The sequence below is a fragment of the Rana temporaria genome, chromosome 2 (genome assembly GCF_905171775.1).
Source record: "Rana temporaria chromosome 2, aRanTem1.1, whole genome shotgun sequence".
In the NCBI taxonomy this organism is placed as follows: Eukaryota; Metazoa; Chordata; class Amphibia; order Anura; family Ranidae; genus Rana; species Rana temporaria.
This window is the reverse complement of record NC_053490.1, coordinates 333,895,219-333,908,013: the sequence shown is the minus strand read 5'-3', so window position 1 is coordinate 333,908,013 and position 12,795 is coordinate 333,895,219. Positions and strand designations below refer to the sequence as shown.

General features: G+C 40.3%; 1 protein-coding gene across 6 annotated transcripts in view; it reads left to right on the top strand.

The window, feature by feature from the left end:
• Positions 1–12,795, top strand: part of TRAF3IP3 (TRAF3 interacting protein 3) — a 116,570-nt gene that overhangs the window by 87,066 nt on the left and 16,709 nt on the right. For all 6 annotated transcript variants that reach the window (XM_040337514.1, XM_040337512.1, XM_040337511.1 and 3 more), the window contains exons 8-11: positions 4,447–4,518; positions 6,352–6,492; positions 8,122–8,259; positions 11,903–12,047. In XM_040337514.1, the coding sequence (XP_040193448.1) occupies positions 4,447–4,518; positions 6,352–6,492; positions 8,122–8,259; positions 11,903–12,047 (496 nt within the window). The remainder of the gene's footprint in view (positions 1–4,446; positions 4,519–6,351; positions 6,493–8,121; positions 8,260–11,902; positions 12,048–12,795) is intronic.

Here is a 12,795-nt window from a genome sequence, read left to right as displayed (position 1 = left end):
CCGGAGTTCAGACTCACTGTTTGTTTCGGTGGCTGGTCCCAAGAAGGGCCCAGCGGTCTCATCGGCCGCCATTTTCGAGGTGGATCCGACAGATCCTGATTAGGTTTACGCCATAAAAGGTCGGGCGCCTCCCTGTCACGATGCATTTGACCAGGGCAATGGTGCCTCTTGGGCTTTCTGACATCAAGTGTCTGTTTCCCAGGTGTGTAAGGCGGCGACCTGGTCGCCCGGTCACACTTTCACTAAACTTTACAAGTTGATGTGAGTGCATCTTCGGATGCTTCTTCGACCGCAAAGTTTTACAGGCAGCTGTTTAGAGTTACAACTCCTCAGTTGAGGAGCTCTGTTTTGTTTTGGGGTGAAGTTTAATTTTATGCTGTTCCCACCCCTCATTTTGACACTGCTTTGGGACGTCCCACGTTGTCAAGATTAAGGCTGTGTCCATCCATGAACGAAAGAGAAAATAGGATTTTATGCTCACCGTAAAATCTTTTTCTCTTGAGTTCATGGACGGACACGGCAACCACCCCTCTTTTTTTAGGTTTGTACGGCTTGCTACGAACTGAACTGCTTGGTGCAGGCTGAGGGGATATAGTCAGTAGGACCGCACCCTGGGTGGGGCGGGGCGGTTCAGCTTTGAGGTTAACACTTTCTGCCTAGTCACTCCTAAAGGAAGGCTATTTCCCACGTTGTCAAGATTAAGGCTGTGTCCGTCCATGAACTCAGAGAAAAAGATTTTACGGTGAGTATAAAATCCTATTTTTCCTCCTCATTCACGTTTTTTGGTTGTAACATGACAAAATCTGGAACATTTCAAGGAGTATGAATACATTTTTAAGACCCTGTAAGTGAGGGAAATTAGTTGTCATCAGAACAAGTATCCCCATTGATTTCCTTTTATGTTACTACTGGTTGCAGTTACCAGGACAAATGGTAAATATTTGTCAGGGATAAAAAGTAATGCAGAAAGGTTTGCTAACCCTTAATAAATATAAATATATAAATGCATACATATAAATAAATAAATATATATATATATATATAAACGTTTTGGCTTTAGGTACATTTTAACCTTGGTTAAAAGTGTGTGTCCAGCAGGATGCAAACTTAGTTTACTTTATGTTTATGATTGTTGTACAAACTCTGTGGTTACAGGTGAGCGCTAAAATAAACTGTATCTTCTTTTACTCATCCTATTTCTGACTACGCTCTTTCTATGTCTCTTCAGGTTCTTCTCTCCCTCTGGCTCTTTCTGTCCCCTATAATGTCTGCTTTATGTATTTATGTTACACCAGGTTACAGTGCTTCATAAACATCTGATGCTTTGTAAAATCTGCAGCAAGATATTGAAATGTATTACTGGAAACTGAAAGATTGCATAGTAGTATGTTAAGAAAGAGCACTGTAAGAAGACTTCAGCACACTGGAATATACCATATTATTTCCATCTTATTGCTCCTCTGAGAGTGGGATGGTAAGTTTTGCAGATGAATTGGCGTTGCTAAGTTGGTAGCTGACCTAATTTAAAAATAAATTGCTGACTGCAAAGCGTGCACACCTACAAGTTTTTCAATTGCAATGGTGGGTGAAGGCTAACTTTGTGGCTTTGTAATACATAACTTTGAACACTCTATGCCAGGGGTGTTCAACCTTTTGACTTTCCTGGGCCACATTAGGAAGGAGAAGAATTGTATTGGTCCACACTAAAAATACACTAACAATAAGAATAGCCAATGAGCAGAAAAAGTCAGGCAAATCGCAAGTTAATGATCACCGATATACATAATGTACCTATGTACCCTTCCTTCATTTTTTTTTGTTCTGTCTTCTATTGCGAGGATGTGAAAGCCATGCTAGAATAATAATAAAAAAAAAATAGGTAAGCAATTATACTTTTATTTTGAAAATTAATAGAGAGGAACAGTGGCATGTGTTCAGGCTGTGTACAGTGCAGGGATGGGGCACTGCTGGGCACAGTGTAGAGTGGAGGTTGTGAGTTTTTTTTTTGGGGGGGGGGGGGGCACAGCCCACCACAGCACCCCTGTAGATTCAGTTACATGGCACTTACTGTGTCTGGAGTTCCTGCATTCACCGCCGCCGCTGCATCCCTACAGGCAGGCTCTGGCCTGGCTTGTCGGTGGCGGCCACCTCTGCAGGTACTATTTCAAACACAGTATCCCTCCGCATTCATAGCTGCAAAATAGCTGCCGTGGGTTGGATACCCCTGCTCCATGCAGTCTATTTATATAAAATTTACATTACGAGTGTGACAAACATTTGCACAATCGCAATAAAAAATAGCCACATTTTGTGTAATTGTTTCCTATAATTGTAATTGACATCTAGTGGCCATAATGGTGTATTTTTCCTGATTCAGGTATTCCAGGAAATAAAATAAAAAACATTATAGCCACTAGATGGCACTTGCAATTATAGGAAATAATCATATTTTACAAAATACAGTGATTTTCTTTCTTTCTTTCCTTTCTACTTTGCTTCTTTCCTTCCTTCCACATATTGTGTGTCTTTTCCACAAAATACTTTTACAATTGAAAAACAAATATTGCCTCCAAACATGTTCTTTGTCTACATTGAGACACAGGATGCCAGGGCAAGAACTTAGGGAAATGAGGGTTACTGGGGCAAGAGGAGATAATAATAAAATACTGACAGAGGTATAAACTTTTCCACACTCTACTAATAAAATATTGTTTTTGTGACCACTTGAGAGACTTACCATCGCTAGCACAGAAAGTAAGGGGACAGCTCTCCAATGTACTGTATAACAGATCAGAGCAGCTGCCATTATTCCTTTGTTTTTTTTTTATCAGGTTGTCAGTCATTTAGTCAAGTCACAAGAGCTGATGACCACTCAGCAATTCTTCCTAGTCCTGATGTGCTTTAAATAGGCCTCTGAATGCCAAAAGTCACTGCAGGGTGCGCATGCTAATTTAGGTTAATGCATACGCACATTAGCGAACATGCACAGATGTACACACATCCTTCATTCTATGCACCGATCAAGGAGCTGCACTATGTACATGCAGATCTTCAGTCACAGTCAAGTACTCAATCTTCCAAACATAGAAGCTTCGGCTTGCGTTTGGCTTTAATTTAAAATGCATGACCTAAGTTCTGTAGACTCGAGGGTTATTCTGAAATCCTTCATCCACAATGACAAGGTTTCACAGACCTCCCTAACATATAGCAAACCTTTTTTTAAACTTTAAATTATGTTGCATCACTCAAAAAAAAAATAGGTTAAATATGCTCCTGTATGTAGACCTTGATATTTGAAAGACATGTGCCTGGATATACACGCATAGACCCAGACATAAATGTAATGCAAAGTTTCCAGAGGACTCTGTGGCTACTTCATATCATTACAACTTGAAACAATGGATCATAAATACATACAGTATGTGTCCACCTGTTGGCCAGATCGGAGCAATGGTAATCTACTTATCCTCACCAGAATCCTAAGGTTTACCCAATTGGCAAATCATATTTAAAAAAATGTATTTCATGACCGCGTATTTCTGCCATGACAGTTTTGCTGTTGCTTATTTGGAGTATTAAAGTAAAACTAAAATTTTTGAGCTTTTGGGTGTAGTGGAGAGGGATTCGAGCACCCTCTCTATTTGTCCTGGTTACTGTTATCACCGCAAGTGAAACAAAATCCCAAATTTTGGATTGTCACCAGAACAGGAATAGAGCGTAAATCTTCCAATGAGGACACCGGCTCTGGTGACCCTGATGACAACCAGAGATTTTGGCGGATTTTCTTCTCGATCCCGAATCTTGGCTATGGGACAAGAAATTAAGAGAAATCTCCCCAATGGGACATAGATGGCCAAAAGGAGTGCAGGAGTAATAACCTAAAGCCATGGGGTGCACAGAATGAGGAGGCTGATAGATGTTCTAGCAAATCTGAGTTGTTCTCAGAGAAGCCCAAAATGTTTAGTTTTGGGAGGTATGGCAAAACTGTGCCAGCTCTGATGCAAAAGCCTAAGAAGACTATTTGAGCTACTGGAGCAATCAAAAGCGTCAGTTGCGTGGGGGAAGCATATTCAGTATAATCGTTAAATCAAGTACCGTAAAACATTGTACCGGATGCAAAATCTGCCATGTGTGAAAGAGTTGCAAGTAGACACATCAGTAGGTTTTCACAGCTTCCTTTGTGATGGGGTTACAAGAAGTGTGACAGGAAAACAAAGTTTAGCCGACAGGAAGCTTGGTTGAAAAAAAACATTAAGATCTTGAAGTTGAGCTGTTGTAGCAGAGCAGGTGAGTTCTGACAAGTATTTGTATTGCTATGTGTTTTGGCACACAGATGTAAAATAAGTGTCACTTCTTATTAATGTTTATGCTTGTTCATACCCAGGATTGGTAACGATGGATCTCCCATTAATAGGTGTGTGTTTACATTTTTTTCTTGTCTTGCAGGCCCAGCTGAATGAAGACAAATTAAAGTGTAAGGTGGAAAATCTTGAAAATCAATTGTTTTTCTCTTGTCAGGTAAACTCCCTTCATTTAGTAATATTTTGCCTATCTATGTATACTACTGATATGTGATTTTCTGACTTCTGCATATGCAAGATCAGTTTTATAGAGGGCACTAGTTCTGGGCCCAGAGATTTAGAGGGACAGTGTTTACCCAGAATCTATGGTGCAGTTTAATTGTGATAAATATGTGTACATTTGTTTTCTTTCTTTGATCTGTGACTGATTTCCTTTTACTGTTTTGCTTTGATGCATCTTTGGTTTTTGCATATCTCATTTTACGCTGTCATTTTTTTAAATTCGACCTTGATATACAGTGTATGCCTGCCTGTTTTTGATATTAAAACCATGCAATTTTTTTCATTGTGTTTTTTTTTTTTTTCTGTATTTATGGAAATGCTGATTTTTTTCTTATTTTTCCTTCTTTTGATTGTGCAGTGTAAAAAAAATGCATTTTTGGGTACCCATGAGGCACAGCCTGCCAGCTGCCTGTCAAAATATCAGTCTGAAATACTCAGCAGTATGACACTGTTCCGAGTGGCACTCGCATACAAAGCATATGTGTGCAGAGACTTACACCCCAAATGCAGAGAGTCAGTGTTCGGGGAATACAGCCTTGTACACATATGACCCTACATGCAAGTATCATTCGGAACAGCGCCTAGCCATGTACAGCTGCATATTTTAGCCCGTCGTTGAGTTTGATAGGCTGCTGACAATAGACTTTTTTACAGTCTATGGGCCAAAACCCATGCACACTTGCATATGCCGCCAACTACCTCTTCCCGTGAGATACTCCGCTGCGGATGGGAAGTCCCATTCAAAGCAATGGGAGGCAGAGAGCACCCCCAACCATTACGGCTGTTCTCATGTAATAGAACATTCAGTGATTACTTGCCTGGAGCTTTGCATGCAGCGATCAGCCCTGGATGCAGACTGTCGGAGTACTGCCCCCACTGTATCCCACAGCCTCAAGAACTTTGTATACATACTCCTTTTGTACTGATAAATAAACTATATGCATGTTTTTCATACACAGTGCAGCCCATTAATTTCAACTTTTTTGTGTTTTAAACTTTGCACAGTTTCTAACTGCTCATACAAGCAAAATTGTGCTTTGTGTTTGGTGTGTTTGCAGCGCCATTAGCAATACATAAAGTGCAAGTGCAAGTGTTGGCTAAAGGAATTTTGGGAGATCTATTAAAAGCTACACATTCAATCTAATGCTATGGTGGCACTCGAGCCAAGTCATAGCTCCCGGTGTCCATTCAGACACAAAGACCCAACCCTGTCTAGCTCCCTCTCTCCCCTAATTGGCTAGCTGACTATAATGGACAGTAGCGGCAGACAATGGTGCCACTGCTGTATCTCAGCCAATCAGGAGGAAGAATCTTAGGCAGCTGAGACAATCATGGACATAGAATGCCACACTCTTGAACAATAGTTGCATTTATTAAAAATTCGGACAGTACTACAAGCCACAGAAAACAAAAACTTGGGACAAACACTAGATATAGTGTGAAACACGTCAGCTGTCCCAAGTTTTTGTTTGCTGTGGCTTGTAGTACTATCCGAATGTTTAATAAAGGCAACTATTGTTCAAGAGTGCAGAACTTGTCCAGAAATACATCTTTGCTATTCCTGATTGTGTTCTCCTGGCGGGGAGGGAGCATGTAAAATCTGGCAACTTGGGTACATTCAGCCTGCCCATACAAGGTTCGAATCTTGAATCGGCTATGGCCGGCTTAACTTGAAACAATATAGTGCACAATATTTGATGTAATTATGTATACTTTATGAAGATGAGAAACATTTCGCATAATGTACCATTTTATTTTGCCTTCACAGAACTTTCCAAAGACAGGCATAAAAAAAATGTTGATGGAGATGGAAGAAAACAAACAGAAGTATGAACAGAAGGCTAAAGAATCCCTTCAGAAATTAACAGATGACAAAATAGCAATGGGAAGAAGTATTCAGAATACTCAGGTTTGTAACATCCATAATGGCTTAAATATCTAAAACCTATATTTTTAAACTGTGATAGAATAGGCAAAAAAAAAAGTCAGAACAGCATTCTGAGAAATCTCTAAATCTTCTATAGCAAGTAGTAGGAAAATAGAAATGTAAGCGTTACCTTTCTTGTGGTTAACTGAATATATTTTGTGCTGTTGTAATCTCTCAAAAATTACTACATTTAAAAAGCAGTGGTATGTCTGCACCACACAATTGTATAGAATAGAGGTGTGCTCCATTATACATAGAGAACTTTGTGAGGCTCCACTGATTGCACTGCAGCCTGTTTTTTTGGGGTTGGGTCTGCATTATGCATGGTGCAGCAATGCATACTTGATAGAGAGACCTTGTGCTATAAGTAGGCCCCTTGCTTTCCTTCTTCATTAAAGAACCAATTTGTTTATTTTGTTTAGATTTTAGATAGGTACATCTTATGGGCATCACAGTTGTCTGTTATAGTACTGAAAAACTGTCTTGATGGGGCAGAATTGGTAAAATTGGGGGGGGGGGAGCCATACTTGACAAAGAACCCATAAACTTTTGAAAGATTTGGGTCATAGCCCTACAAATTGAGTAACAATTATTTATAACCTGGATAGAGAAGGTGCCCTACACATCTCTTTTTATAAAGCCCTGTATAGGGACAAATACAATTCCCTTGATAGAATTACCGCACTTCAATGATCCCACTTTGAGGGAGAGGATTATTCAAGGCAGTGAGTGGATTCATTGACCATTGAAATATAGAGCGATTCTTTTCCTTTTTTTTCTTATCCATAGAAATGCATTTGCAATTCCAACTAAATACAAACTCCTAAACATTATATACCCATTGTTCTATATACAATGCTGTTATTGCTGGCGTTCATTGTATCTGGTCATGCCCAGTAACCTTAAAATGTTGGGATTCATTAATTGCCCCTGTAATTTAAATGTACAATATTTCTAAATGGAGAAACGTTGTTGCGCTGCGATCTAGCTGATAGTACTTGGAAAGCTTTTCAAACTTTGGATAGATTTTTTTTTAGGATTCTGTGCAGGATAAACCAGAGTAGTGAGATTTGATGGGGGCTGGGGAGATTCATCAAAGCCCAAATAAAAGGATGGGCTATATTTTGTAAAAATGTACACATGACTTGCATAGGTGAGCCAAGGCATGGATACAACGGAGAGCTTTCTGATTCATTTAATTTGTGTACTATAAGCACAGTGACCATCAACCCCGTCCTCAGGGCCCACTAACAGGCCGGGTTTTATGTATCACCCTGGGGAGATGCAGACTAGAATACTGCAATCACTGAGCAACAAATGATATTGCCTGTGATGTATTTTAGTTATCTTGCAAACCTGGCCTGTTGGTGGGCCCTGAGGACAGGGTTGATGACCACTGTTATAGCGCACATCTACTGTTCTTAAAATGGGAAAACTCCAAATACAAAAATAATATTGTGACCTTCTATAATGTTGTGCAAGTTTTATTTTTCCATGGTTTTATTGGACTTCAGCTTGTTGTAGCTGACTGCAGTGACTGAATGAATGACCATAGTCATGCTACCTGTAATTATTATAGCTACCGACTGAATGGAGATTCTTATCTTTCAGATGTCCTTGGCAGTATCATCAGATGAGTGTGAACTGTGGAAAGAAGAATACGATAAACTAAAAGCAGACTGGATTGAACTTAGCAGCAAACACTGTGAACTGAAGAATGACATGAATGTTCTGCAGAGTAAGCTTAAGGTATATCCCAAAATAATATTGTGTGCTACAAAAAAAAGGCTTTGGTTATTATAATACGTGGAGGCGTATTCGGCCTTAATAAATAAATATCTGTGTGCATATTTCTACATTAATGCATATGAACATGGTTTTCTTTAGACTATGTATAGATCTATCCAGTACCACTTTAGGCTTCATTCACACTTGTACCACTCCAAACTTGCACCAACTTTGGATGGGTGCAACTTGCATACTTTGGCTTTGACCAGTGATAATGGACAATTGTTGCACACAAGTTGCATTGTTTAACATTTAGGTTTGGCTTTAATGCAACTTCTAAAGGGTTAACATTAAAGTCTATGGCCCTCAAGTTGCATGAAAGCCAGGCCAAAGTAGTTAATAAACTACTCTGAAATTGATGCAACGTTAAGTCATGCATATATGAATGGGTATCATTGGAAAACATGGGGTAGACGACTTGTCATGCAACAAGTGTGAATGGAGCCTTAAGGCCGGCCATAGATGGTTTGGATTTCAGCCAGTTCAGCAGGAACCAGCTCGAGATTCGAATCGTGTATGGGCAGGCTGAATATACCAAGTTGATTGATCGATCAATTTGGTACAACCAGCCTGATGGATTTTACATGCAATTATCGCTAGCCGCTGCTATAGCCACTATTAATAATCACTGTCTTCTCCTGGTGGGGAGGGCTTCCCCGCCAGAAGCATACAATGGCTCGGCAGGAGGGATTCATCCATCAGCAGCGTAGTTGCAGAAAATAAATTTGATCCATCCATGGCCTACCTAATTAATGAATGCTAATCCAGGCTAAGAAGATGTTTTCTTGGCTGTAGAACATCTGCTGCTGAATGGAGGAGGTTACATGGGGTAGATCTGAATAATAACTGCAAATGAGTAGCTTCAGATTACTGAATAAATAGCTACCTTGACTTGATCTTTTTAACCCTTTGGCTGCCAGTGACTTATACAATGTCTCATAGCTTTTCCTCTTTTGACTAGCCTATGACATATTCAATAGCAGCCATAAGCTTGTTTTACTTTTTCCTGTAACTTCGCTGTGAACTAAAGCAGTGATTTAGGCATCCACAAAGCCACCTGATCAACCCAAGAAAATGAGTGTTCCCTCATCTGACCTATTACATTGCATCCAGCCCTATTTACCACTGCACAGGATTAATTGTCCTGTTTTCAGATTCAGCATGGCAAGCAGGGAACATAACTGCTGAACATAACTGATTTGCTGTGACTCCACTAACCATAGAAAGGCAGGTATCATTGTCCAAGAACAGGACAGGCAGTGTGAAAGTGCTAGTTACATAATCCCATCCTTGTATTAAGAAAGGCTTCTATGGGTTTATGAACACTTGAGCAGAGGCCCATACAGTATGAAAAGACATTTATTTATGTGTCCAGAGCACCATAGAGCTGCATTTAGGCAGTCTGTGTTTAGTCAGTGGAGAGGCAGCGGCCGTACAGACTCTCTTAGATAACTGAATTTGTCAGGTATGCAGGGACGGGCGCATGTCCCTGAACACATACAGTGTGCAACAGTCCCTGCATACCTGTAAGTCTGTACAGCTGCTACGTCTCCATTGACTAACAAAGCAGTTCCATGGCGTTCCAGGGACCTAAACAAATGGTTCTTCGCAATGTATGGGCCTCTAAATACTGATTGTTACAAGTAAACAAAAAGTGGCAGAAAAGGCCTGGTCTGGAAGTGGATAGAACATTGTGCAGGGAGAACGCTAATTGGCAACATTATGCAACAGAACACAAACCTCCTCGCAAGGCAAATTCATTGTGGGTTTTGGTTTCCTCCTCCACAACAGTCAGGCCATGAATGAGCAAAGATCTTCCTTGAGGTACAACTTACAAGACAACAGCTGAGGTCTGTCATCTTGGGCATTTGCTGAATCCACATTTAAAGTATCTGTAGTGCCTACTCCCCCCCCCCCCCTTGTCCGGTCAATAGAAAAGCATGTCATTGTTGTAGATAGAGACCAGGAGCCTTGTGCGAATTCTGATGTCTTAATATGCTGCATTCTAAACGGCTCTAGTTAGTTGTACCCCAGTTGTGAGTGTAGGGTCTTTCTTGAAGGCAGAAATTGTCCAGTCTTCCCCATGATTGCAGTTTGACCCCCCCCCCCCCCCCCCCCCTCATGCTGTGTCAGAGCCTCGCTACTAAGCGGACATCTCTTCTGCGCTCTAAGCCATGTTAACAACATTGTGTATTTATTGATTATTGAATATAGGTTAGGGGTAGGGAAAGCATGCACTCCCCAGAATATATGAAAGAAAATAAAACCCTTAATGTGCCAAAGGTGAGCCTGTTGAATTCCCCTTAAATAATACAGTGACATCCAAACACCTGAAGATGCATTTATTTAATCTATAGCTCAAATTACTGGCTGAGATTCGAACCATCTATGGCCAGAATGACCAAGAGCCATTATAGTTTGCCTTTAAATATTTGATTCCAAAAATGTTTTGGGAGCACTCCATTCCCTTGTGTTAAGACTAATATTCTGTACTTTCTCATGTAGTGGCTTTTTCAGTCCAAATGTAAAATTTACCTTCATAGCAAGCCAGATATGTCCATTCGTGTTTTTTTTTCTTTTTGTAAGCGAATGGTTGAAAGATGGCTTCATAGAGGTCTATGGTGAAAGATAGAGTGGCTCTTCTTATCTCTACCCATAAAAGTTAAAAGCCTGAAGAGACATTATCATTACCAAATCCTAATGGTCTAAAGCACAGGCGTCAAACACAAGGCCCACGGGCCAAATCCGGCCCTCCAGGCCATTTTATGTGGCCCTCGCCTTCCTCTGGTCCTCCTCAAGACCCTTACTTTTTGCTTTTAAGCAATGCATCCAGCTTCTTTCCAGCAGCAGCTTATGGAAAGGGGGGTGCACTGTGATGTAAGGGAGAGTGGGGGACTCAACTTGTGATGGTGGGGTGGCTCTTAACATCTAATGTAAGGGGAGGGGATGCGCTGGACATCTAATCTTACAGATACAACCGGCCCTTTTGAGGACAATCATAATACTGATGCGGCCCTCGATGAAATTGAGTTTGACACCCTCACTCTAAAGCCATACCACATTCACAGCAATGTCATATTGTTGGGTCCTAATAGGAGTTCAATATCTTAAGGATAGCATTGGTTGTGTTGCTACAATATGGCAGTTACTTTATTTAGATGAAACAGTATTTTGGAATATTGTAACAATACAAATACAGAGCATTCATTCTACCTCTATTTAAATTATTAATTTGTATGCAAACTCATGTTCTTGATAATATGTACTGAGAGGAATGCTTTGATATTGCTTATCCAGTTGATCCACATAGCCTTCTATGGGGCTGTCTCTTTATACATAGAAGTGTATGCAAAGTGACTTAGCCACTTCAGCCATTAAAAGGAAGTGTTCAGCCAAAGGTTATGAAGGTTTCTGCAGGTTGGGGCCCTCTGATCAATGTAAATATACATCTAGAGTACAAGAGGGATAACTGGTCTTTCTCTGAATGTACAGTGATCTTTTTACCTACACGGCAGAAGTGTAAATCACAAACTTGTACATGTACCTGCAATTCTAGATATTGCAGTAATATTTCTTATGTTGTGATAATTATCTCTAATTTTAGTGGGTTACAAATCAAGATGTACAACTTCAGCAGCTACAAAATCACCTACTAACTCTGCAGCAAGAGAGAAGTGAACTTCAGGCCTGTAATGAGCAGTTGCAAGAGGACTGTGAGATCCAGAAGGAGCAACTGAATTCTTTACAAGGTGATTATAAATTCGAAAAAGTCACTTTTAAAAGTCCAGTATTGTGTACTTTACCACAGCGCACTGTGACACTTGAATGCATCGGCATACAGTAAACAATTAGGCCGCTTTCACATCGAAGCAGCTCTAAGACTGCAGTATAATAGGGGCATCTACTGAACTCAAATTCCATAAAGCATAGATACTGTATGTCATGCAGACCAAACAAACCCATTCATATATTGTAACTGCATTTCAGTGTAATGTGTTTGGGGCCTATAGATATGAATGGTAGGGCAATAAAACACACATGAAGTCCCTCAAGCTGCATTTTAATGCAGTGTACCATATGATGACCAGCAAGCCATTTTTTAAATATATGTTTTACAGAGAAGAACAGACAAAACACACTTCATTGCAAGTCATAAACACAGTGTGAATCTAATCTAATCATTTTCGGCATGAAAAAAATGACGTTTTTCAGCATGTGGAAAAAACTTTGTTTTTTCCAACTTCATCATTAAAACGACGTTGCCTACACACCATTGTTTTTTAAAAAAAAATGCTCCAGCAAAGCGCGGTGACGTAAAACACGTACGACGGCACTATAAAGGGGAAGTTCCATGCGGATGGCGCTACCCTTGGGGCTGCTTTAGCTGATTTTGTGTTAGTAAAAGACGATTTGCGCTTTTCTGTCTGTTACAGTGTGATAAATGTGCTTACTCTATTATGAATGGTAGTTTTACCAGAACGAGCGCTCCCGTCTCAT